This window comes from Pholis gunnellus (genome assembly GCF_910591455.1).
Source record: "Pholis gunnellus genome assembly, chromosome: 5".
Classification (NCBI taxonomy): Eukaryota; Metazoa; Chordata; class Actinopteri; order Perciformes; family Pholidae; genus Pholis; species Pholis gunnellus.
In genome coordinates this window covers 17,510,538-17,538,119 of record NC_136531.1, presented here as the reverse complement: position 1 = coordinate 17,538,119, position 27,582 = coordinate 17,510,538, and the positions used below count along the sequence as shown (strand labels likewise).

Genomic DNA, 27,582 nt, shown 5'->3' with positions numbered 1-27,582 from the left:
GTTTAAAGATCTTTATTTCTTGTGCAGGTGGTTCAACAGTAAATACGATTGGTGTCATGTAAACATCAGTTGATTACATAGAACATGATCAAATGACAAAGAGTTGGTTTCTGGGTAATTGAGGGGCTTTTTTCAACATGTACAGTAAATCAGGACAAAAGGGGAAATAAAATATAAAATGACGCTCAATATTGAAATCTGGCTGGTGAGCTTATAGTTGAGGCTACCCTAAACCTTGTCTAACCTAAAACATTCTTACTGAGCTTAAGGATAAGTAATCATAACATGTCTGGGCACAAGAAGGGTGCAAATGATATAAAACTGTGACTTAAAATGTTTAACAGCTAAATATTTGTTTGTTGGGATACAAACAGCAGCACTGACTGGATGCAGACTAGAGTATAGAAATACTTCACTACATATCCAATCTGTCAGTGCTGCTCCTAACAGCAGTCACAGGCAACAGGACGACAGTCGCTCATAATAGATACAGATCCATATCCATAGATTTACATGATGATGTCTGCTTTAAGTTGTGGGGACTTATTATGGAGACTCGAGGCTTTGCTGGCAGGTAAGCGTGGTAATTAGAGGCACCTGTTTGTGTACAAAATTAGCATAAAAAGGAATCGGTCATTCAGTGCAGTACAAAACGGTGTAACTTAAAAAAAATAAAAGGAACAGCAAATCACACATCAGCATAGCCACCGAAACAACTCCTCTAGATGATATCGAGTCCTTCTGATTATTGTGTATCAAGAAAAGGTGCTCTGAAACAAGACGATAGATCAGTACACTATTGGAAGTTTGAGAAAATATATATTTTGAAGTTATATGGAAGAACAAGATGGCTTAATGGGCTTTGAAGTTATTCTCTGTTAAAGTGGCAGACTGTGGTAGTTATATCTGGTTATTTGACGTCCCTCACTCCACAGACTTGGTTCCATTGAAGTCGCTTTGGGAGTCGGCCTCCTCCTCGGAGGCGTCTTCGACCACCCGTCGGCCGCCGCCCATACGCCGAGTTGTGCTGCCAAAGGAGGGCTCATTTCCACGCCTAGAAGTGCCACAGACATAGACACGGGATACGGATACAAACAGACACATACCCCAACAGTGAGAGCGGTTATCTGACAGCTTTTGAGCTGGTTAAAGTTTGAAAACCACTCTTGTGTTGATGAAATACAGAATGTACAGCTGTGCTTTGGTTACAGATTAAGCACGCTGGTTATCTTTGTAACTCATTTGACTCCTGACTCAGGAAAATGAGTTCGGTTTATGGCAATTAAACCAAGCTCTGAGGAAAATATGGCCACCAGTCAGAAATTGGTGTAATGGAAAGCTCACTTGCTACCCAACATTTTAGTTTTTCCAAGGAAATCATGGTAGGCTGATGAGCCATATTTCTCTCAGTTAGGCTCATAGAAAGAAATGATAGCAATGAGAGTGCACGGGGGGATGAAAAGTTATGGTAAGTTAATAAGAAATGGTGATGGGGCAACTTTTAGGCGCAGAGGTACCTGCTGTGTTACTCCTTGGGTTCAGGGTTGCCTCTGGAATAGAGATGGACACCATTGTTTTGCTTGTGCTCAGTGAAGGCCACCAAACTAAATTCTACTAACATTCTACTGCTTTGAATGTGTTTACAACCCTGTGAATACGACTGTAGTGACAACGTACTCTAGCACTAAAATGTATGTGACCCGAGAACAGATATCACTACTTAAATTGAATTATTTTGTGTGAAACGATACAGAAATACACAGACACCCTCCTGATTGTGACTATTTAACATTCTGTTACTTTTCCTACTGCAGTATCTGTGTCCTCTTGGAGCGTCACAGGTTTACAAAGGTGAACGACACGAGAGAAACAAAACAACACTCCGACTCTTTGGCCCTTTGTTGTACCTGAGTTTGCTCTTGAGAGTGTTGACCTCGCGGCTCATGGCGTCGCTGGCCTCGGTGGCTTCATCCAGCTCCCGCTGCAGCTTCCTGCGGGCGGCTGTAGCGCGCTGAGACTCCTCCTCTGACTCCTCCAGCTGCCGCTTCAGCTGCTTCATGCGGGTACTTGACTTTTCCGCCTGGTGAGCGAACAGAGGAAATATACAGACTTAGTAGACTTTCGTCCAAACTAACTGTCCCTGTGCACTGGACTCCAAATCGCCATCCCTTCAAAAACATGGATAACGTTTGTTGGCTGTGTAGATTGATCGTACCTGGTCTTTGTACTGCTCCGCCTGTTTCCGCTCATCTTCCACCTGCATCAGCAGTTCCTTGAGCTTCTTGTCCTTCTGGCGCACAGTCTTAGCCGACGCCTGCTTCTCCCTGAGAGAGGACAAAAGAGTTCAGAGGTTAACACGAGCTGTAGAAAACGGCTCTGTTTGTTTGAAGTGAACCATGAAGTTTCATGTGTGTTTAGGACACAATAACATTGATGCTACGGTTATTGCTGGAAGATGCAAAACAATTCCTTGTCAATTAGGTTTTAGATGGAATTTGATCAGACTTTCTCTGTTCCCGACCTGTTCTCCTGCTCCAGCTGCTCCTCCATTTGTGCCACTTTAGCCTCCAAGGAAGAGATTGAGGACTTGAACTTGGACTTGACCTGGTTCTCCATCTCCTGGAGCTTTGCCTTCAGCTCCTTGTTCTGGCGCTCCATCTGCTGCCGGGCGCTCTCGTTCTTCTGGGAGGTGCTGCGCTCTGTCTGCAGCTCGTTGTTCAGCTGATCCGTCTGTATGCATGCAAGGAAAATAGGGTGAGGCCTCTGCATATTTTGAGCCCTTTATGACTCAAGTAGCTGCTACTGTCTGGTCACCTGCTGCGTGCTCTTCCTCAGCCTGTCGTTGAGGATCTCCATGTTGCTCTGCTCTTCCTCCAGCTCCTCCTCTAGCTGGGAGATCTTAGCTTCCAGGCGACGTTTCTCATCTGCCAAGACGGACCTGTTCACAGAAACAAGTGTGACCATCACTTTGTCTGCGGCGTTCATTTCACAGACAAAAGCAACAGTGAAATCTTCACCCACTTTCCAGAGGAGTTGCTGGCCAGCTCATCAGATAGCTCGTCTCTTTCGGCCTCCGCCTGCTTCCGTGCCCTCTCAGCTGCAGCCAGATCCTAGAAACATGCTAGAGATTAAATCTTTATTTCAAGCCTCTAATCTCAAACAATTTGCTTGTTTGGTATCTGATGTGTTACCTCCTGTATCTGCATGAGCTCAGCTTCCAGACCCTTGGCTTTCTTCTCACTCTCCTTTGCGGTGGTTAACACCTCTTCTCTGGCAGCGTGGGCATCTTCCAACTCCCTCTGGTAGTCCTTCATCTGTGCCTGGTGGGGGGAAGAGAAACAGAAATAAGGAGTGCATCAGAATGGGATTTATTCACCAGGTGTATTTACAGTACAGCGCTAACCAGAGCGTTGACCTGATAGTGGACGCAACGCTCCGTGTAAAAATCCCATTTATTAGTTACCCAATATTTAGTTTAGTTGGAAGATGGTACGTTAGATGCGTTAAGTACACACGTCCTACATGGACTTGAAGACTACTAAATAACAAAAAGAAGGAAATGATATCTGCATCTAAAAATCAGATAAAATAAAAAATAAAATGCTGCTGCTGCATTCCATCCGTCCCTTCACTCTCACCTGGAGCTTGCGGAGCTGTTTGATGGCCTCATCCCGTCCCTTACTGGTCGTCTCAATTTGTCCCTCCAGATCTTTCATGTCTGTCTCCAATTTCTTCTTGGCTGCGGTCGCCAGGGCCCTCTGCTTACGTTCATCCTCCAGCTCTGTCTCCAACTCACGGACCTGCAGTAGGTATTCATCATTGCTTAGATCAGTGGTTCCCAAATGTCTTCACATCAAAGACTGACACAAACTAGAGCACGGACCCCCATTGATACGATTTTGTCCCAGGGTACCTGATCTGATATGACTTTTGTTTTATTACAGAGTGTTTGAAGCCCAATGAGCAAAGTCATACACTGTCTTATGGATGGAATTATGGTGAAAATAAATGATTTCCCTTTTTTGCTGGGGATCCCACTCAAGGACCCCTAGGGTCCCCCGACCCCATTACCTGCTTGACAAGCTGTCTCTTCTTCTCCTCTCCCATCTCATCTCGTCCCTGGAGGTCTCTGTCAAACTGGGCTTTCAGGGCCTGCATGTTGACCTCCAGACGCAGCTTGGCGTCCTCAGCCGCCTGCAGCTCGTCCTCTAGCTCCTCCAGCTGGGTCTTCATCTCTTCCACCTGGGCCTCCAGACCTCGTTTGGACTTCTCCAGCTCATGGACCTGCCATCAATATATAGTCACATTAACTACTATATTTTGGTGTAAATAGCATCAAGTAATGAGAGCAGTCAAACCATGGACTTTCAGTCTCAAAAACGTCTTGTCAGTCAGTGATGTTTTTAATGAGAAAATGTTCCAGCACTAACATTTTTCCCCACGTCATCCTTGGAGCTGATCAGGTCCTCCATCTCCATCCGCAGGCTCTTGTTGGCTCTGTCCAGCTCTTCTTTTGAACCCTGGGCCTCATCCAGAGCTCTCGCCAGGGACAGAGCCTTGGTCTCCTTCTCTCTGGCCTCGGCTTCAGCTCTGTCTCTCTCATCTGCATATTTACTGGAGATACTCTTCTCCTCAGCCAGCATCTGGAGACCAGAGAACAGGGAAAACCATGGATACAGTTTTTGCGGTGTAATGCTAAAGTAATGTAACTTGTAGTGCCACAGATGAGTTTTATTTAGGTAATAGTAATTTTAAGGTTGTAAGGTGTAATTAATTAGTCTTATTATATAAGTAGTATTGTTATGACAGTTATCTCTTAGTGTTACCAGTTTTGTGATTTATCTGACCTGGTCAAACTTCTTCTGCTTCTTTTCCAGGTTGGACACATTCTGTCTCTGGTTGTCCAGGTCCATCAGAGTGTCCTCGAGCTCCTGCTGCAGGCGGTTCTTGGTCTTCTCCAACTTATCATAGGCAGAGGCCTTCTCCTCAAACTGGGTGTTTGCTGCTTCCAGATCTCTTTGCAGACGTTTCTTACCTTCTTCCAGCAGCTCGGTGTTTCCCGTCATTTCGTCTAGCTTCTTCTTCGAATCTGACAACTGTGGACGGAAGAAGACTTTAAGGCACTGATTGTGAAGACGATAAATGCATTTTATTTTGAGGTTTGTTCGTCCTCTAAGGTTTTTACTCATCCTCCCACTTAGATCTCACCTACAGTAAAATGTCACTGAAACTTCTCCCGAATGTAAGTAAGCAACCCCTAGTTTGAACTCTGACCTGGATGTTGAGGGTGGACACGTGTCTCTCCACGTTCCTCTTGGCCTCCATCTCCTCTTCAAGCTGCTCCTGCAAGTTATTCTTGTCGTCTTCCGCTTGCCGCAGTTTTGTAGAGAACTGCAGTTTCTGACGTGTCTCCTCAGCCAGCAGCTCCTGTGGCAGCACACCATGTCAAAGATCAATGCTTTGATTCTGACTTTTTGTCAGGAAGCATTATGTAGTGTATTTAATCGTCACAGTAAAGGTAACATGTAGACTGTATGGGGATTATATCATGTGCTGTTTCAGCTCTAAAAGTTCTGCTAAAAGTCCAGTTACCTGTGAGTCTTGGAGTTGGGAGGTAAGGCTGGAAACATCTTTGCTCAGTTTGATGTTCTTGCCCTCTGCTTCATTCAGAAGGTTTGTCACACTCTCCAGTTCAATCTGTATCAAGACAAAGATGAGGTTTCTGGGACTTTCATTTTCAACACATCAGTCTGGTAGCTTTTAAAAATTCATGTTTTTGTATGTGCAGTACTGATATAGCTACTGAAAGTAATTTACAGTGATCTTCGAGCAGCGCTCTCCCAGCTCGGCCTTCTGCTTCTCGCTGTCGGTGAAGCGTGACTGTAGATCTGTCACCTGACCTTCTAACTTCTTCCTCTTGTGCTCCCCGTCTTGTTTGGCCTGGTTGAGTGAGTGCACCTCTATGGTTAAATCTGATGTCTCCTTCTCCAGAGCTTGTTTGGCCTTCTCCAGGTTTGACTTCACCTGAGCAGGAGAGAGAAAAAACAAGATCAATATCCTGTGTATTGCATAGATAAAAAAAAAGGGGGACGATTGCCTTTCAGAAACACTATGAACTTTATATAAACAAGCTAAATGACACTGTATTAATGATGCAGGCGTACTCGTTTGGACTGCTCCAGCTGGTCTGTGAGCTCCTCCACAGCCTGGGTTTGTTTCTGCCTCATCTCCTGTACTTGGGACTCGTGGGTCCGGTTCTCGTCATCGATGGCTTTCTTCAGCAAGTTCACCTCCTGCTCACGTTTTGCCCTGGATGGATGGACCATGCAGATGTTTGTTTGTTTTACACATATGGCAAAGCTATCGCTTCTGTTTTACACCTTTCTTCTACAGGAACGTTCTAAGAACAAGGCAATATTTATGTTTATCAATGTAATATTCATTTTCTCTAAAAACCTCTAACATTGCCATACATTCTTAATAAGTAATTCTTTTATATCATTATGTTTGTATATGTCAGTATCGTATGACCGACCTAAGTTCCTGCTGTGTGGCAGTGGTGTCCAAAGTGTCTTCTAGCTCAGACTTGAGGGCCTCCAGCTCCTCCCCGAGGTCCCGTTTGATCTTCTCTGCTTTGTTCCTAGCCGCCCGCTCAGAGTCGAGGTCCTCCTGCAGGTCGGAGATGTGTCCCTCCAGCTCTCTGATCTTCTTCAGAGCATTGTTCTTCTGAGCTGTCTCATCTTCTAACCTGAGGAGGAAGAAGAGTGCATCGAGGAGGATATTTGTTAACATGATAGAATTGCATCCAAGAAGTTAAACGTTGAAGTGCTACTCTGCCTCCAATGAATTGAGTTACTGGGCTTTGTAGATTCAGGCGTATTGTAGATGAAAGCTGTAAATGGGTTCTACTTTTGTCACTTCTCTGGACTTTACCTGGCCAAGGCGTTCTGTAACTCCTCCTCCTTCTTTGCGAGCTGGGCCTTGAGGTCAGCGATCTGGGCCTGCAGGTCGGCTATCTGCTCTTGCATGTCATTCGACTCTGCTTCTAACTTACGCTTAGCCTTATCCAGCTCCTGTCGACCCTTCTCTTCCTTTTTCAAACGGACTATAAGAACAGCAGAGAGATAACAATTAAGAATACATATTTATTATAGCTCCGGTTGTGACAATATGGTTTTGAAGGTGTTAATACATGGTGATCCAGAACAGGTGATTACCCTCTAGTTCAGAGATCATGGACTCGTGTTTATTTTTGAGCTTGGTGAGGTTCTTTGACTTCTCCTCTTCCTCTGCCAGGTTGGAACTGAAGTCTGCAATCCTCTCCTCCATCAGCTTCCTCTCCTACAAAACACAAAGTAGGTAATCTATTTGCCGAAGTCCACTTTCTCCTTTTGACATAGTAACTCTCTTAATAAATGACTGACCAATATAAATGTCTCAGATAAACTCTCTTTGTCCACACTTACCTTCAGCAGCTTGTTGTTCTGGTCCTCTATCACCAAGACGTCGTCCTCCAGCTTTTTGACCTTCCCCTCACTGGTAACCTTCTCCAGCTGCAGCTTTTGACGGGCATCTTCCTCCTCCTCCAAATGTTCTTCCAATTCCTACAAGAACAATATGGCAGCATTCACCTTCTGCTGCTATTTCCTCCCATTATCACAGCATACATAGCTGAGCTTCTATATAACAGCTCCAAGAAACACTAAGTTAAGAACAAGAAGCAGATGTGTAGACCTGCATCTGCTGTTGCATCTTCTTCTTATCCACTAACAGCGCCTGAGCACGTTCTTCCTCTTCATCCAGTCTCGCCTCCATCTCATGGAGGATCTCCTCCAACTCCTGTTTCTTAGACGCCAGGCGAATCCTCATCTCCTCAGCCTCAGCATACAGCTCTGTCTCTGCTTGAAGCTGCTCCTGCAGTGCGTTTCTCTCCTCCAGAACCTGGAGCAAACAGATCAGATAAACTTGGGCTCAGCTTCATTGGTAGACCTTTAAAAGGAGCTTATTCTTACTAGCTTGGTTTCACTCATGTATTAAATGAAACACTAAAACGATTTCAAGATTTCATCCTTTACCGATGTGTGTTTCGAGGTGATCTCCTTCAGCTCAGATTCAGACTTCATAGCAATTTCTTTGGCTTTCAGCAGCTCTTCATCCTTCAGACCCATCTCCTCCTCCTGGCGGGTCACTTGCAGCAGAGGCTTGACCTGTGGTTCAGGAGGATGGGCATCATCACATTTAAAAAATGGGGTAAAGGCGATATAAGGCTGAGTACATGAAGAACTCATTCTACTACTACATTAAACACATTAGAAAAGCCTCAAAAACTGGGTTGTGCTGTGATTTTGTTGCATTATTCTGCAGAATGATTAGCTAACCTTTGTGAAGAGCCTCCACCACTGCCAGTTCCTTAGTTTGAGATAGGCAGCACAGTTCCTCTGGATCACTTTCATGGCTGTGAGTTGCTGTTGCCTCTTGGCAAATGCCCTTTAGAAATACAATGAAACCAATATACCATGTATGATACAAAGCAATGTGTTTCCAATTTATAGTGATAAAAACAGTAAAAAAGTACAACAGAAGTTATGAAAGCCGCCTCTACTGTTACAAAATACTGTCTAAAAGACAGTTTTATTAGATAAGTGAGAGGAGGCTTGTGTATTCATACCTTCTGGCCAGGAACCCTCTAGCCTGGGACTGGAAAGCAATGATGACCACAGTGATCTTCAGATCTCTCTCCTCCTCCAGCTGGGCCAGCACTCCTGTGCGGAAGAAGATCTTACTCAGTCCGATCCTGTACAGGTTGGGGTCCAAGTCCAGATGCTTGATCTACACAGACAGGAGATCAGTGAGAAAAAGGAGGCTCACACATTGTATGAAAACTTTAAATGAACATTTTGTGAACCTATGTGTTTACCATGAGGCAGCAGGCTTGTTTGCCATCCATGAAACCTTTGGGGATAGCACTAGCAGCCAGGATCTCATAACTATAAGACGGGAAAGAGACACAGATATGCTTAGTAAGGTTTACAAATATAATCTTTAGTGACACTTTATAAGTTAGTGAGTCTCCTCAAATCCAACTCACCGCTGGCGAAACTCCTGGAAGACGATTCTGTTGGGAAATCCTTGTCTGCAGATTCTGATCCCCTCCAACACACCGTTGCACCTCAGCTGCTCCAGGACCAGGTAAGCATCCAGCTTCCCGGACTGAGAGGAACAGGATTTAACTCTTAATACACTGGGTTTTATGAAGGAATCACACATATCACAAAATACTGCATGGTTACTGCTTTATGTGCACATTTGTTTTCATGTTGTATGAATCATGTTTGATTGTTCCATAAGGCTACACAAGAAAGTGCTAGATTTCCTTTTATTTCTTTCAAAACATCCATATCTAAACTAATTATCCAACAGGGAGCCAGAAAGTGCACCACTGGACAGATCACCGGTCTATCACTGATGCCAACACATAAAGACAGGTGACAGCGGCCTCCTGTTAAACATGATGACTGGGCAAACAAGTTATTTCATAGACTGCACGCCTTGCCAAGTTACTAGTGTTAATATAGTAAATAGTGTTTCTTTACCCTCTTCTCGTGGTTGGGGATGATGCACCTGACGAAGTTGGGCTGGGTGTTGTGCAGTGTGGTCATGAGTTTGGCCAGAGACTCCTTGTAGAGCTGTCCCACCGTGCGGAACATTCCCTTCTTGGTCTTTGAGGCGCTCGGCATGGAGCTGTCTGTCATCTTGGCTATTGTGTCAAGACCCACCACTCTGTCCCCTGAAATAGACAACACATCATTATATTCATGTGAAAGAAAGTTTGTTCACTCAGCTTAAAAAAAAGTGTTTGGTTCCTATTTAAAGTCCCTATGGGTACAGTTTTCATGCCAATGTTAAAAATGAATCTGTTGGCGCGGTGTTTTATTTCTAGGAAAATTTGAGAATCCAGGTGGAACTGGGTACAGTGTTTTTATGTTGCCTCTAGTCCATTCATCTCAATGTCAGATCTGTGGCAGTGTGCCGGCATGCATAGCTGTCTGCCACTGTGTGACTGACATTTTCAAATTCTACAGATGGAGGCTTTAACATATCAATACATTTGAATACCGACTATAATGTTGCTATAGCAGTGTGTTTCACTTTATATATTTTTTTTCTGAAGATCTCTTTTAGCATTTCTGTTTTAATGATAGTGACATCTTGCACAGAGAGGGGAAAGAGCGAGGGGATGACATGCAGCAAAATCTAATTTCATCAGTGTCACTGCACTGAAATATTACATTTATTAATTTAGTACGTTAACGTTTTTTCTGTGCAAGTCGACAGTAAGTCATGTTTGGCTAAATCCAGCAGCACAGCCAGACATCTCACCATCTTTCCAGAGGTCCTGCACAAACTGGCTGGAGGAGTTGTTGAGCAGCGATGTGACGTTGTCATTGAGAGGGTCCATGTTCTTTGTCAACCAGTTTGTGGCGTTATAGTCCACCTACAACATCAATGTCAATTGAGCTTCACTTAAAAATATTATCTTACATGTCAGCAATCATCGCAGCAATATTGTTTTCAATCATTTTACCCAAATTACAACGCAACAGGAGCGTATGAGGACGCCATAGCATGCTTTATCATATTATACACACATCCAATCATACTCACCCTCCCTGCATAATGGAAAAGAGAAAACTCTGTCTTGTCTTTGAGCTGTTTAGGTTTGGCAAATTTCACATGGTTCCCTTGTGTGTTCATGAGTTTCTCCACAAAGGAGACATCTGTGGCTTTGGGAAACCAGCACTCCTCATCCAGCAGAGCCAGGATGCCTGGAGGGTTGTTCTGCAGAGAATGTAGTCATTACTAACTAACATGTAAATTAAGACACATCATCCTGAATCACATATGTGCACCAGGCAGGAGAACATACTTGGTTTGACCTATCGATGAAGTGGATTTAAATGACATTGTGCTTCTTGTCTCAAGGCCACTCACCGGTCTCTCGATGAGCTCAATGCAGGGCTGCAGGTCGAGGCCGAAGTCGATGAAGTTCCACTCGATGCCCTCCCTCTGGTACTCCTCCTGCTCCAAGATGAACATGGTGTGGTTGAAGAGCTGCTGCAGCTTCTCATTGGTGTAGTTGATACACATCTGCTCAAAGGAATTGTCCTGCAAAAAACAAAAAACAGAACTCAACATACATATAATACATGAACATGTTTGTGTCTTTTGTGTTTATTACAGGTATAATATGCAGGAATTTTCCAAAAAACAGCGTATAGACTACAAAAGTAATCCTTCTCAGTTTATTAATGTCTGATTCAACAACGTGTCCCAAACCTCAAAGATCTCAAAGCCGGCGATGTCGAGGATTCCCAGGAAGGAGGCTCCCTGGCGTTTGGTCTTGTCCAGGGCCTTGTTGACTCGGCCCAGGATCCAGCGGAAGAGTCGCTCAAACACAGCTTTAGCCAGGGCTTCAGTAGCAAAGTCAGCCTAACAAATACCCATAAACAGTACATTTCTAAATGACAGGGTTGGGATGTGTTAATTGAATGAAATATTTGTATTATTGTTCTTAGTGTTTCACACAGTGCACTTCCTGTAGTACCTGCTCTTTGGTCTGTGCCTTCTGCACCACCTCTCTGCCCACTTTGATCCGAGGGGTGAGGATGGCACGGGTAAAGTCTGTCACATTGATGCCCTGCAAGTGACACACCTTCTGGGCCGCTAGAGAGAGAAGAAATATGCAGGTACATTTAACACAAGAATGCTGTTTCTTTTTTTGTACATGTACTGCTGTAGATACGATTTGGAGTGAATTTTATATTGGTAGCAAGAAATGTGAGAAGTTGTTGTGTCTGACCGGTGTTGTCTGGCATAGTGGCCTGCTCCTGGTTCCTCTCTTTCTTGAACTCAATGTTTCCCAACTGCATGACTGTGGAGCACACCTTCAGGATATCTGAAACACAGGGACATGAGAGTCAGCATCAAAGAGAGAAAGCAATGGCACCCCCAAGCAGCCCATCATACTCTCGCCAAGTAGAGTCAAGATCGCTGATACCAATTCTCTCCTCGTCGGTGAAGCCCATGATCTTCATTGCCTCCATGGTCTCTTCATACATCTCATCGTCCTCCTGGCCGGTGACTCGAACGTGACCCGAACTGAGGAAGCGGTAATTGGTGAAGGACTCCAGAAGAAGCTCCTCTGAAAAATACAGCACACAATGTCAAACATTTCATGAATGACTGATTCACTTTCTGTGAATCTGACAGTGACGATGCACAACACATGGTAGGTTAACCTGCAGTAACTGTTCAGCAGGATGTAATATTACTGACTATGCTTCAACTCACCACGTTTCTCCTGGGCACCGGCAATCATGTAGTAGAAGATGTGAAAAGCTCTTTCTGTCTTTGCTTGTCTGATACAGCGAGACTTCTCCAGCAGGTCTGAGAGTTTTAGCTGTTAGAGAATACACACGGACACTGAGGAAGGTTTCATAGACCAAATCAAACTCTGTTCAGGCCCCATGCGAAGATGTTCAGTGCTATTTCATGTCTAGTCTGCCTATTTTAAAACTTTGAATTACATATCATACATATAAAACACATTTTATAAGGGCCTTATAGATAAGTATGTATACTATATGCTAACTTAAGCTAAAGAAAATGCTTAGAGCCCCCAAAAATCCACCTCTTGGATTAGAACTGCTACTGAGTTGATACTAACTATGAGATATACTTCTTAAGGCCTTTCCCTAACAAAAGGTGCCTTTTTGCTCAAACAAAAGCTGTTTTCCAGAGCGTGATAAACCCCCACAGACAGGATACAAGTCTCAATGTTGGCTCCAACGATGTAGCCGGTCACATCAAAGTTGATGCGGATGAATTTACCCTGTGAGACAGAAGATGTTACAATTAATGCTCTGATTAACAAAACAGGCTCTAAAAGAATCACATCAGATACAAAATGACTTCTCCTTCTGAAAATAGCAAACTCACAAATCGGGAGGAGTTGTCATTTTTGATGGTCTTGGCATTTCCGAAGGCCTCCAGGATGGGATTGGCCTGCAGGAGCTGCTTCTCCAGCTCCCCCTAGTGACAACAGTGGTATACAGAAACATCACAATGACACACTGATGGGTTTCTGGAGGCGGAGTACAGTGGGGATGAAGTGGTTCAGGGTGGATATGGGCAGGGGAAGGATGATCAGAGTATTATCACTGATGTGTTAACGACAATATGAAGGAGTTAATCCATAAACTTCCTGAGAGGTAAATCTAGAAGTTGCTTTAATATGACAGTATAACTCCTTCCTAATCTTCTTTGACTTTCTTCAGTATATTACGTAACACAGACACGTGGCCTGAAGACCTTTCCATCAGCGTTGAAAGACACAGAGTTAAAACGAGGAGAAGCTGCTGTTGCTTGTGTGGAAACAAAGAGAAAGAGATGAACAAGTGAGGTTATGTTAGGAGAGACGCGGCATCTAAACCTTTTTAACATTACAAAACCTTTGATGATTCCGGCCAAAGTATTTGCATTCAATGTGTTGGAAAATCGAAATGATTCGGATTCACAAACAGCCTTCTGGAGATGTGATTTGCTTCCAGCGTGACTGGTAGGTGGAGCTGGGTGATGGTCAGTAAATGAGGCAGACACTCCTTCACTCTGCATCGAGCTAATCCACCTGATCAAAGGGGTCTGTGTCAGCCTAGCATCAAGGTCAGGTGCTGGAGATCTCTACCTTAAAAACACTCCCTTCAGCTACCCTGTAAACGAGCTAAAGCCACGAAGAGGAGAGGGGCACGAGTGTTGTGTTAACATTGTAATCAAAAATGGCAACGGTGTGACGAGAACAATGATGAAGATTAATGATGGACATGTTCAGACATTTGCTAACTTCATCGAGGTTGATCGTGAGTTCTTACTTGAGGTGGTTCTATTTTTTAAAACAAGGCAGTCATTTCTCTGCAAAGTCTTTTCGAGTCATTAAAAGTCAATCTTTTTTATGTTTAAGGAAAAACTGGAAAGATACAGACCAGCTGAAGAGTTGGCAGAGCAGTTCAGAGTTGGCAGAGCAGAGAGGAGGGTCTTGTTCATTAAATCACTGGGAGAAAAAAGAGAAACAGAGTGCAGCAAAATGGCAAGAAAGCAAAAGAAAGCTGATGGGAAGGATTGTTCTTAAAACACTGTAAATAAAACGCTCAAGCAGATAACTAATGAGCAAGTTGGCTGAGTCAAAATAGTGCCTGAGGAAGAGAGAAAGTGAGAGTAGAGAAAAGGAGATAGGCCCAATGCTGTTTCTTTTTAGGCGAGGTACGGAGGAACCTTTGAGTCTTACAGCAATCTGTTCTAGTTTCCTCTGTGGTAAACACCCGGAGGGGGACTGGAGCCAATAGCGAGTGGAAGCATCGCTTTGACCCACAAATGAATCCCTCCGGTACTGTCACCAACCCCAGAGCAACACCACAAACCATCAACGCCTCATCAGACGACAGACGACCCATTTTACTCATCCTGACTTGAACGTCGCACCGCAGGGCGAATGTCAGGTAAGAGGAGGAGGAGGAGGAGGAGGAGGAGGAGGAGGAGGGGGGAACGGAGAGGAAGGGTGGGGAGGTCGGTGTTTAATAGATCAGAACAGGACATGGGCATGCTCACACTGTGCTCGTTGATCCGTGAGAGACCCTGTCACTGCCAGCGAGGCTCCAATCCCACCTCCGCTGGCAGTGAAAGGGTGTTCATAAGAGGATGGATGACACAAAACTCAACATGATAAACCAGTTCAGGAGGATGAAAAACACTACACGTCCTTCACTGAACATTCGGCAGGTTTGAAAAGTGACTGCGAGTCAGTACTAGGACGATGGTCATGCAGTCTAAATCAGCTGTTGTTGGGTAAGTTACAGACACGACGAATGTTAGGGTAAACACCTTCTAACTCAAGAGCGGTAAGATTTGGGATCTCGACCCTTGGTGTAGACAAATCATTACAAACAGAAACATTATATTTGGGTAACTCAGTGACGCTGTCTTCATGCACTTTTCTAACCTAAGGAAGAGACACACACAAACACTACACACAAAAACACACTCCAGGCATTCCCCTTTACTCACGTAGGCAAACTGTGTTCCTGATTGTTGCTATTTGGAGGAAATGGCGATATTAAAGGATTAAAGCGGGCAGTTCCCTGCATATGTTGAAGAGTGAGGGAACTGGCTGACACATCCAAACTTTTAATTACAACATGACCTCTTCACACAGGTACTTACAGCACTGCTGTCCTTCTTGCCTTTATGCGAGGAGGCCACAACAGCCAGATACTGGATGACCTTCTTGGTGTTCTCCGTCTTGCCAGCACCAGACTCTCCACTGGAGAAGAAAAAGTGAGAGAGGGATTAAAAGATACAGAAAGAGCAAGACGATAAGCAGCACTGACAGGTACTCTGTTCACAGTTCAATAACCCAGTTTAATTGAATGGAAATGTCTGTCCAATGTCTGACTCAAAGCATAATGTTATTGTTCAGTCTGCCTACTACACAGATCCTCTTACCAACTATCATGTTCATCATCCATACCTATCTAGTGAGGTCATTTCATGTTTTTAAAATGTCTAAATGAACCCTTTCCTCTTATTTTCGAGCTTTAAAGAAATCATTTGAAAACAAGGGGGAAAACAGAAAGCATAGATATGTTACACAGGTGGTATGTGCCTTAAGTCTTAAATTAGTCTTCATGCTAAGCTAACAGGCTGCTCTTGTAGTAGGTACTCTCTATGCAAGAAAGCGAATAAATGTATCGTAAACAATGCCGATACATTCCTTGAAATAATGGCCGGACACTTCATGGAAACATAATCAGTGTGTATATAGCTGGAATAAAACCTTATGACATATACTACGTTATTAAGAGTTATATGACAAATACTCTCAGACTAGTCAGAAACCTAAAAGTTAAAGATGTACTACCTTTTTAAGAGGCATTTTATAACGCAAACATTTTTAAACAGAAGCAAGAGCACATTGTTTCCAGACAATGATGCTGGATACTTAGAAAGACAAAGTTGAATGATACCAGAGCCATCAGCCAGCAGTCCAACACACAGAAACATCCTTCCATAAAAGGCATGCAATGCGCCATGTGTTAGGGCTTGGCAGCCCTGAGATAGATTCCTCTGTCCTGTTCAGGTTTGTAAGGACATGTGACATCCAGGCTCCTACTGTAGGGAGCTGTTAATGCAGAATAAATTCTGATGGGAGTTTTTCCTCCAGATGCTCCATCAAACTGTCTCTTCCTGTAAGTCCTGCTTACCATCAGTACAGTATTCACTGACACTCATAAGATTATTTGAAAGAATTGAATGGATTACAATTCCATCAGAAGTACCATATTGCTAATATTCAGATGTGTAACTATGTTTTATCTTGATTTTGGAAAATGTTAGCTCTTCTTCTTGTAGAATATTGACTATTTAAAGACTTTATGAACAAATAAAAGAGTGAGTTGAGTGTGCATCCTGTGATGGGATCTGTGGAGGCAATATTTTATTTGAAAGAGTTAAACACAAGGTTGAGAACAACAGTAGCAGACAACACCAGCAGTGTCCTCAGTGTCCTCAGTGTCCTCAGTCATCTGAGGAAAGGAAATCCCTACAGTGCAGCTAAATGAAGGGGAGCCCTCATCGTCAACATCCTGCAACTTTACGGCCAATATGTCTATTCCGTCACACACGCGCAATGGATACTTGACCAAGGAAACTGGTGACCCTGCTGAGATGAAATGTCAACATCTCAAACATGGATTTAGCAGCAGGCTCCCAGCTATTTCCCATGACAAATTCTTGCTACTGGTGTGGAGGAATTTGAGGAATACAATCACTGCTAGAATTACTAGAATACACACAGATGCATGTAAAAGCAAGCGAGGTGTCACTTCATTTGCTGCAAAGCATGGGACCACAAACTCCATTTCTTTGCACAACCTTGTGTTGTGTAAATGAAAGATAAAACAGGAAATCCATATATTTAAAGTTTCACAAGTCTCCCATGACAACATATTAACAAACACTTATAAACCTCATGCTTTTAAAGAGGTCAGGTCAAGATGAAGGATTACTGTAAAAACAATACCAAAGAAGAACATACGGTGCAATGAGACACATGTAAACACACATGCAGGAGGAGCATGTCATACATGACATTCCACATATCGCACCAGAAACATTTCTCCCATATATGGCTCCAGAGGCCTGCTGAGAATGAGACCAGCTGTAGCTCAAACTAAAATATGTAAGTGACTGTGTGGACCTGACTAACGTTCCACAGAGAAGACAGAGTTTGTGTTTCAGCTCTGTTGTATCATAGGACTTACAGTTTATAACTTTAGACTTGTTTTAAATAGTGCTTCGTATCAAACATCTTCATGTTCACCAGAGATGTAAACAAATACCTCCCCGCACACAGAGACCGGGATAAATACTTGCAAAGAGAGCCTGATAGTTGAGGAAATGGTCCGATGAGATCAAAGAATTTGCAGCATCCTGGCATTTGTAAAATGTGGAGTAGAGAGAGCCTTGAGGGGGAAAAGCCCTTTCCTTTCATCCCCTTTACTGGGACAACTGGATGCTCAGCAGCAAAGGTGCAACTGTTCACTCGCAACTAATACGGGAGATACCGTGATCTGGATGTTAAACTGCTCAGCTCCTCGATACTAATCCGTCAATTTGATTGTCGGTAGTGGACTCATAAACACATTACACTGTAAGATGCAAATCTGAGTCATGAAACATGGGCACACACACAACTTAAAGTCTATTAGTCCACTAAAACAAATCGATTAGTACGTAACGTTGTTTTCTATGAATTAAAGTGAAGTTCAGGCCAGTCCAAAGATTAAGCAGTTGCTGCTGCACAAAATGACATCCTTTATCCCTGGATGTCCGATGGATGTCAAAGGTCTCAACAATTGGTTTGAAAAAATAAAAAATAAACAAACAAAATGGAGCCCAAACATTTGGAGAGCTAATCTGGTTCTCCCATCAGCAGGCAGGGCATACTTCCTGACCGAGGGTCTGAGAAGAGAGCGAGGCCACAGCCCTCTGGGACGCATTCACGCTCATTACGTTTGGCTCCATTTGAATACAACACAATTTACTGCAACATTATCTAACAAACTTATTTCTTGCTGATTGAGACTGGCTGCTGAGAGACCAGAGAGGTATCTGATTTGTTCCACTCGGTGTTTACACAAGCATTATGTAACTGTTCTTCCACACAAACACACAGATAAACACGCAGGTCTTTCTTCTACCATTGATGATGTGACGACCAGGAAAAAGGTTAAGGAGAGAGGGTGAGTTTGGAGGTGACAGATGTTTTACTTACGTGCAGAGAATGGCCTGGTCCTCACGATCTGCAGACACAAAGAAAGTTTATAGCGTTAGACAGGTTTTATGACAACTCATTGACAAATACACGGTGAGTGAGTGTCCAGATCACTTGTAAAGGCATACAAGTCATGTGGTAAACCAAAAGAATCTGCAATGACCAGTAAAAATATGCAATTTCATATTATGTAATACAAGTACATGGATTTTATTTCTTATTCCCCAATGTTTGGTCACTTGTGAAACCACAATCCTCTCTCCAGAAATAAAGATCAATCTCGTGTTAAATTTAAGACACCAGCTGGGACTTGGTTCAAAGCTTAGAGGAGGCTCAGTGATTTGCAAAAGGCTCCCCTGTGCCTAAAGAAACATGCAACTCCCACAAATACTTTGATTTTTAACCATGAAAATCAATTCTGAATGTGCTTAGCAATGAGTCATTACATCGGCTGCAGAAATACTCCTGGGAGAATACAGTGAGTCCATGTAAGGCTTTTTTGTAACTGTATCCTTCAATACAAAGTGCTCCTGGGGGAGTACAGGGAGTACCGCTGAGAGAAAAGATCACTTTGCTCCCAGTTTTCAACATGAAACCTCTTCGCGAGTGACACCTGAAAGCTTCGCCGCTAACGACTCCTCATCCTCAAACATTGAAGAGCACCATTAATGTGCAGCGTCATCATTTTTACACGGTAATTTATTATGTTGTGTTACAGTGTGCAGCTGGCCCTGAACTGTAAACTTGACTTTGGCTGCTGTTCTACTGGATCCATTCCTTACAAACACACACAAAATGCAGCACTTCCTAATTAAGGCAGAGGGGAGAGAGAGAGAGAGAGAGAGAGAGAGAGAGAGAGAGAGAGAGAGAGAGAGAGAGAGAGAGAGAGAGAGAGAGAGAGAGAGAGAGAGAGAGGTGGCCAGAGTCGTGAGCTTTTGTAAAACATCCAAAAACAACACTCAGTCTTGCGCCAGAGAATCAGAGAGGAGAGACACTGCAAAAATATTACGAATATTTTTGTGACACTGATTGTTCGGATTAAGTATAAAACCCAAAATCTGAATACAGGGGAGTGTCGATGTCTCTCCACCTGTCTGGCAAACACAAAGAAAGGCACATCAGTCACCTGATGCAGTGAAACGTTTGAGTGGACAGAAAACTCTATGCGGGAATTTTCCAATTTTTTTCTCCTGGACATCAAAGACTGAGGCACGATTTGGGAAGAATGGGATCTCGGCCAAGATTGCAGGAAGAATGTCTCAAAGCTTAGGCGAGTTATCTGGATTTGCTGTTGTTATGCACCACTTCCACTCTAACATGTGAACTGCTCATACTATAACTCTCAGTGTCGACATCCTGCATCATCAGTCACTACTTCATGGGAAATCCCACTAATGCATCAACAATAACAACTCTCTGCCAGCCACAGTGTTACACAACAAAGGCTCAAAAGGGTTCATAGATGTGTAGATTTAGTCTTAACCTTTTGGTAGTCGAGGACTCTTTTGTGCAAAGGCGTATTGAAATAATTTATACTGAGACCATCCTGAAGCTTTATGGTTCTTTCTTGGATGTACGTTCTTCATAATGTGTGGGACTGTACCATAGACTGTATATAAGAAGAGGACGTAGCCACCCTGACGTCTCCCATTGATTTGACTACCGGCTACCGTTTTGAAGCCTCGAGTTCGGCATTTTGGCCGTCTGCATTTTGTTTTTTTTAAACCAGAAGTGACACGAGAAAGTTAAGTACAAGTACAACCGAACGCTGAATAAGACATTTTTAGCCGACTTAAATGGTTACAATTAACTTTGAAGAAGTAAAAACACACAATGAAAGGGTTAAAGCTGTAAGACGAAGAACACGGACAACTCTCAGACTGGTAGCGACCTGTCATTCACAGTAGCCACACCCTAAAGCATACCCTACTTTATGGTCTATTTTACTCTGCCTGGATTAAAAACAAGAAGTGATTTTCAACTGAAACAACTTGTCAAACATCTCAGGCATATTCTCACATTTTAAAAGTCATGTTTGATAAATTGTGTGTTTATTACCTCCCTTTTATAGTCTGCCTTAATCTTTTCTTTCAAATGTATTAACTAACGATGCTGTTGTTGCTTTTGCTGCTGACTTCATTGTCTTAGTACTTTGTCATAAAAATCAGTTCAAAGGCATGTTTTAAGTTCTAAAACTGAACGGGCGGTCCACAATCTTGAACATCAATTATCATTTCATACATCATGAGCCCAAGCTGACGTGTTTAGACTGAAATAAATGCAGCAAATCAAAACTCTCTTTTTCATGTTAACACCGTGTTCTGGGTGGTAACTCACACGTGAAAATTTGTAACTCACAAGTTTCAGCTGTATGGGATCTTCAAAAAAGGGATGAGCTGAAGAAGTGTAATCCAAACACCCACACAAACACCAATCAATCCTCCCCCTTCTTGTTTACTGGCGACACCGTGTTTACACACACTAGCTACATACACACATTTCCTGTGTACCGGCCGGGACAATTTGAAATCCTCCAATGTACACGTATTGGTGTCAGTTGCTCTCAAAGTAAGAGAAATCACAAATCCACATTTTCAAAACCGATTTAGGAGACTAATAATGACAATGCTGAAAGAATCAGGCAAACATTGAATCTGATGTTACAGTATGTCTATCCACAGATTAGGGCAGGATATTGTTCCAGCTGTATTTCTTCTCACTTCTTTTCAGATGATCAATCATTTCTAGGAGCCTCCAGACTCACATGTAATTTCAGCACCAGTTAAGGTATCAATACCCTTAAAATACAGAGACACAAACTTAAAGAGACCACCTAAGAGATGGAACTTGAAGCTCAAAAGTTAGTCTTCATACAATGTCTGAATGCACTTACTTAGCTTGTGTGTGTTGTAGCTAAATGCTTAACACCAGTGCAGCAGGTAACAACAACATATTCCAATGTTTTGGATCAATGATCGATATAGAGTGCATACTTGTGTATTTTTCTCAAACCGGGAATGTACATTCACATGAAGGAACAGTTAAATGGAAACTGAGCTATCTAAAACATGAAGTATATTGATACTGTACTGTTATGCTTGTTTTGGGTCAAATCCTCCATATCATCCTGAATCTCTCTTTGCAGCCAGAGAGATTAAATAGTGTGGCTGTAGAAGATTTGGGATAATCCCACCTTCTTTGGAGCTCTCTAAACAATTACTTCCTAACTTTAGTGTAAGTCCCGTCCAAACATCCTGTTTCATTGGGAAACTCATCAAACCAATGCAGAAAAGTACAATCTAAAACCCATTTAATGGGAATTTTAAACTCTCATTTCTTGCACAAAAAATAAATACAGTTAGCATATTTGAATGAGGACAGGGATGCGGCTGAAACAGGAAATGTTTTACAGCCCTCCACCCATCTCCCAATCCAGATGTCAACTCCTCTGAGAGGACATCAACATGAAGTCCAGTGGGCATGACCCCCTGGAAGCACAAGAAACAGCTTCTGTGGGAAACCAGCTGCTCTAAACCGCTGCAGGCTCATCCAGGAGCCATTTACTGTAAGCACGACTCGGCCAAGGCCACTATCGTCACGTCTGCAAGACACTGACTCTCAAATAGGCCATCAAATACTATTTTTTTCACACTCTTACAACATACATTGAAGTGAACTTGCAGGTGGAGTAACAAGGTTCATTTTGAACTGCATAATAATAAAAACCGCTCTGCTATCAGCCTGACAGTGTTGGTCTGTTTGTGGTTTTCACTAACAGCTTTGTCATCGTCACAGAGCTAAACGCTGCCAGCTGTCATCACTCAGACAGAAGCGAGACTTTTTGCAGCTGATACCACAGCTCACCCACACAGAGCTTTTTAAAGATATAGCGGCAAACACTTCAATCTGACAGAAATCACCTGAAAAAATGTGAGGCTGAAAGCATGCTGCAACTGCAAACTGGTTGTGTGTGAGAGTTTTTGGAAGCTGATATCACCGGATAAGCTGGGCAGAAAATAACTCTGGACCAAGCCCACAAGAAGAGGGTTGGGCTGTGAAACAAATTTTACATTGTGGCCAAACGGTGGGATTACAATTTCCGGGTCTGTCCCATGATGCCATGGGGCCCAAAAAGACTTTTTCCCATAGACTTATGTTGAGAAGAGACTTCTGTTTTTTTGAGGTGAATCAACTTCCCAGTATGAACACTCAAGTAACCCTTATTTAAATCATTAGGTCCTAAAAGTTGTAAAATGCACTAATTGTTATTATTTTCACTCCTCCGTTGATGTGAATGAACCTGAGAAAAGGCTGGACCGAGGGCTGGGAGGAGAGGTAAAGGTAACGCTAGCACTCTTGCTCTCTGGACCTCATAATAAGGAAGAAAGCCGAAAGATTCGGGTAATTTTATACTCAGAAGTCGCCTTTTTTTTTTTGATTCATGCACAACTAAGCAGCTTTTATAGGAATGAACGGGGCACTGCCTTCAACGCTGTCTCCAGCTCTCTTTATACATCCATGCTTATACAGAAAACAAAGATGAAAACACAAAACTCTGAAAGACATGTTTCTAGTTTATGTTGTTTGTGTGTCTGTGCAATGTGGTAGAAACCTTACATCACAAACACTTGGACAACCGTAAAATTCTACAAAAGAAATGATATTGCTGCTCCATCAGAGGGAAATGAGTGAGGTAGACATAACAAAGAGAGGGAAGCGGTGGAAACACCCTACCTTGCATCATGTTCCTGTAGGCATTATCAGCGATGGAGTAGATATGAGGGGGGACTTCATGTCGTTTCTTCCCTTTGTACATGTCAATGATCTTCTCTGAGTAAATGGGCAGCATTTTATAGGGGTTCACCACCACACAGAACAGGCCGGAGTACGTCTGAGAGAAAAAGACCACGAGGAAGATGAGCGTGTGTGAGTGTTGGTGGAGGATTTAAACAAGTCAGGGAGAGAAGGCAATGATAAAGATTGAATTACTGTACAAATCCACAAAAAATGGCTGCGCCACAAAGCTTGTTTAGGATCAGTATTTGCATAAAAATGTATCTTTATATTAGAGTTAACATTAGAAGATGAGGTTGAAATTAGGATTAGGGAATCAATGAAGTCAATATAAATGCTCATAAATATATAGATACAAACATCTGTGTGTAGTTGCACAGCGTTAGGGTGTGAGTGAATGATTGTGGGAGCATTTACATGTTTTCGCTGTATACTTACATATATAAGGCCAGAGAAGTACCTCTCGCGGATGTTGTGCAACACGGAGGCTTCGTTCAGGCAGGTGAGCTCAGCCATGTCCTCCACCTTGCTGAATTTGGGCGGGTTCATCTTCTGGATGTCATCCTTGTTGACTGTCGCCTTCTTGTTGTTGTCAGCCAGCTCCACCAGAACCTCGTCGCCATGCTCCTCCTTGATACTGGCCGCCTCGAAGCCGTGCTTCTCCGATGGGATCCACACCAGCTTCTTGGCCGACCAGTCCGCCTGAGCCATGGGGCTGTTCAGGAAGTCTTTGTCAACAAAGAGGAACTTCTCGTCCTCGGTTGGGGCCTTCTTAGACATTTTGCCTTGTGGTCGAGGGCCAACTGTTGGAGAAAAAATGTTTGAAAATGAATTGGACGTTAGAAAGGGAGGGAGGTGGAAAGTAAGTGAGGATGGAACTAACATAAGAAGAATTAGGGCGACTGTGTCTGTGTGGAGAGCAGGGCCGTCTTTCAATCAGAGGGTTGGCAGTTCAAACCCCGGCTCCGGTGCCACTGGTTGCATGTCGATGTATCCTTGAGCAAGACACTTAACCCCAAAATTGCTCCCGTAGCTGTGCCTACGGTATGATAGCATCTGAATTGTAAGTCACTTTGGATAAAAGCGTCAGCTAAATGACTGTAATGTAATAGACGCAAGAGGGAACAAAGCAAGCAAGGCAGGAAGGAAGGAATTCAAAAAAGATGAGCGGGCATAAAAATGAGGCTAACATTCAACTGTTATCGGAGACATGATGCTAAAGTTCCCTCCTGCCTGTGATCGTGACTGAAGGAGTTAAAATTTCTCATCCATCGGGGAGTTCCAGAGTGCAGTCATTCTCACAGACCTCCACCCCCATACAACCCAACACATTCACATACGCCACTAGGGAGATGCACAAACAATTCCCCTTCCCTAATTTAGATTTTAATTAAGTCAGTAACAAAACATTCTCCAAAGAAACAACAGACTTATCTGAAATAACCCGAAACCATTAATGCTCACTGGTATTTACTCATACTCAATCATGAAGTCAGTGCTTAATTGACAACATCCATGCTTTCCATGTCTATCCCCCTCCATCTCTCTCTCTCTCCCCCTGTCTCTCTGCTAGGAGGCTTCAGTCTCGTGCTGTGATGACCATATATGGGCCCCTTCTCTGGAGCAGGACTCTTTTTCTGCGGACCTAAACAGCAAGGCAAGTGAACTCCCAAACAAAGCCCATATAGGGAATAGTATGTCTCTTGCTGGCCACGTCGTTTACTTCAAAATGATAACAGCGAGGCAGAGCACATGAGGGGGGACGGGACTTTAACAATCATGTTTATGGGTCCCTAGCGACAGGCAGCGTCTAAACTATGAACAAGTGTCTGGGAGAAGTACCTGTAGTGGGAAGTACGGTAAAATGCAACGGTGTAGGAATTGCACATCAACCAAACTCTATTGAAGTAAAAAAGACAGCATGGTAGCTATTTTAAATATATCAGCATATTCTGCACCATTCGTCTGAATGTGCAACCAAACAAAGTTGGTTCAGTGAGACTAATACTACGTTTGAACTACTGAGGAGAAAGCTGAATGGTTTCTGGATTACAGACAATGAGTCACTCATGTCCACAGGCTGTTACTTCACCCTCTCCATCCCTAAGCGACTGGCATACACTTTAATTGAGTGGGAACTATGTAAAAAAGCTGCCGAGCCTCCTGAGAAAGCCTATAAATGTACCCAAAACCAAACCACCCAGAAACTACTGAAATGTATTGCATGAATATTAACTGGAGACACAGACGGACTTCCTATTTGTCGAAAAAATGCAGCGCTGGCGGATAAGTCCAGTGAGCTGAGCATGGTTCTGAGGAAACGACCAGCTGATGCTTTGATGATTAGCTTTTTCTGCAGATAAAAGTAAACAGACTTTTCCTGTCTCTCCACCCGATGAGTATGTGCAGCCAATCAAAGCCTTCCTCCTTCACCCCTTTAACTTTCCTCACCACTGTGGCTTACTGCGTTTGTAAAGCCTCCTCTCTCTCTCTCGCGCTCTCTGTTGTGTCAACACAGCTTTGTACTCAGCCAGTGTATCTTGAAGACAGCAGTCTGAAGTGGAGTTGACAAGATAACAGGTTGATACAGACTGAAATGTCATCACATGCATCATTTGCCATGAGACTATACTACCAATACTCCATTATAACTACGGTGTTCACAGTCATACCATAAATTACTGGAAATGTCCATTTTAACTCACAATATTTGGCACAAAAGCCACTGATCTGCTTAGTTCAGCGCAAACCATCAACGCAAAGCAGTTTCACTCTTCTGTTAAGACAAACTAATCCCTCAAACACAGAGAAGTAGAACATGATACAAATCTATGTGTCCAAAAACAATGACTTTATTTTAGAATATTTATTTAAAATGATAATAAACAAGTGGAGATGTCACCCAGGAGACTAAGTGACCTATTTCTATTTGTGTGTGAACGAGGTTGACCAGCGGGGCCTGTGAAGGACTTTACTCATTTCCTCTCTTGGCTGTTCCACAAACATTCTCCCTGTTATCATCTTCTTAATAATGCATTCATGATGGTTAGGATTACAGCATGAAAATAATTAACTCATGAAGACTAAAATAGACAAATGACGACATGACTTGGTTTGTCCCATTAGAGAAAAGGTCCTCAGATATATACCAGGGACTGCAAAACTGTCCATTTAAATACAAATATGGCAGCCAAACAAACTCTCAACACACAACTTCCTTCTTTTTCAGAGATGCCTTGATGTTAAAAAAGAATTAGTTGAAGCGTACAGCACAAACATTCCTTGTCTTGGCATTTTCACAATGTGGGCATCTGTGTCTGAACCAGTTTATCATGTTCTGGAGAGCAATCCTGGAAGTCTGCTGTCTGGGGAGTGAACGCCCTCGTCAGTGTAATGAAGTTAAAACAGGGGGAGGTCTTTTTGAGCTGATGAACATTACACATGTAGACTGACAAAGGGAGGGGAATCTGGACATCACTGCCATTAATGTACACAACTATATAAAGAGAATTGAGAATAAAATGAAACCAGATTTTTAAGAAATGTTAAATACACTCCGTGCAAACCACCACTGATAGGTTTCAATGGTGACGTGTGAAAACTGTCAGTTCTCACTACAATGTCTGCATCTTCAGCCACAACAGTTTCAGCTGTTTGACAGACAGGCAGCTTTATACAACCATATTTGGAAAACAGGAAACTCCATGGTTAGAGTCGTACCCATTTCTTTACTGAGATATTCAAACATAACTTCCCCTTCCTTCCTTACTATAAACTGCAGCGTGGTGCAGTGAATGCAGCATGACCTTTTGAGAGTGTTCACAACCAGTTATCTTATATACTTGATTAAATACACAAATGTTGCTCTGTATGAATTAAAAGTGTTACTAAAGTAAATGCATAATGTACTGTAGACCTGAGCACCAGCTTGGGACCCAAATGGTCTCATTTTATTCAGTTAGTAACTTCAAAGAAGTGATGCAAATCGCAAACATAGACAAGCTGTCAAAAATGTAAGCTAATAAGCTAAAGCTGATACTGTTCTAAAACATATTTTATACCTCTACGTCAAATTCCTATTAAATTATCTTTGCACCATGTTCAATGTTTAAATCATTTTAAAACACATTAAAAAAAAATAAAAAACTTGAATTCCTCTTCTTCAAAGGCAGTTTAAGTTAGCAAGGTGTAGAGGGGTGCGGTTGGACAAGTGCACTGCAGCATCACCACCTGTAAAACGACACTCTACAGAAACGTATATACTCACATAACGAGAAGAAATGTGTGTTCAGGGGAGCTTTGGGTTTGGAAAGTTAGCGTCTGGAGCGGCAGGCGTTGACGAGGTACTCCAAAAAGCGAACAGTCCAAATGACACCCGTCAAATTCAGAGCCTTACCATTTAA

The 27,582-nt window shown here is 42.9% G+C and overlaps 1 protein-coding gene across 1 annotated transcript; it reads right to left on the bottom strand.

Annotated features, from left to right (window-relative positions):
- Positions 1-2: 2 nt before the first annotated feature.
- Positions 3-27,567, bottom strand: myh11a (myosin, heavy chain 11a, smooth muscle). Its single transcript, XM_079159473.1, has 42 exons — positions 27,447-27,567; positions 23,618-23,982; positions 23,120-23,276; positions 18,386-18,413; positions 15,274-15,373; positions 15,118-15,144; positions 13,000-13,092; positions 12,829-12,892; positions 12,352-12,447; positions 12,059-12,202; positions 11,861-11,956; positions 11,606-11,724; positions 11,338-11,490; positions 10,993-11,166; positions 10,666-10,839; positions 10,381-10,495; positions 9,594-9,787; positions 9,089-9,210; positions 8,918-8,987; positions 8,669-8,829; positions 8,379-8,487; positions 8,076-8,207; positions 7,735-7,941; positions 7,467-7,604; positions 7,218-7,341; positions 6,934-7,105; positions 6,536-6,748; positions 6,165-6,309; positions 5,818-6,024; positions 5,593-5,697; positions 5,275-5,427; positions 4,848-5,096; positions 4,431-4,643; positions 4,072-4,284; positions 3,639-3,800; positions 3,192-3,320; positions 3,022-3,110; positions 2,815-2,938; positions 2,522-2,730; positions 2,216-2,324; positions 1,908-2,080; positions 3-1,054 (listed from the first exon to the last, which is right to left on the bottom strand). The coding sequence occupies exons 2-42, from the start codon at positions 23,957-23,959 to the stop codon at positions 925-927; spliced, it is 5,934 nt and encodes a 1,977-aa protein (XP_079015599.1). The 5' UTR covers positions 23,960-23,982; positions 27,447-27,567; the 3' UTR covers positions 3-924.
- Between the last annotated feature and the right edge of the window lie 15 nt (positions 27,568-27,582).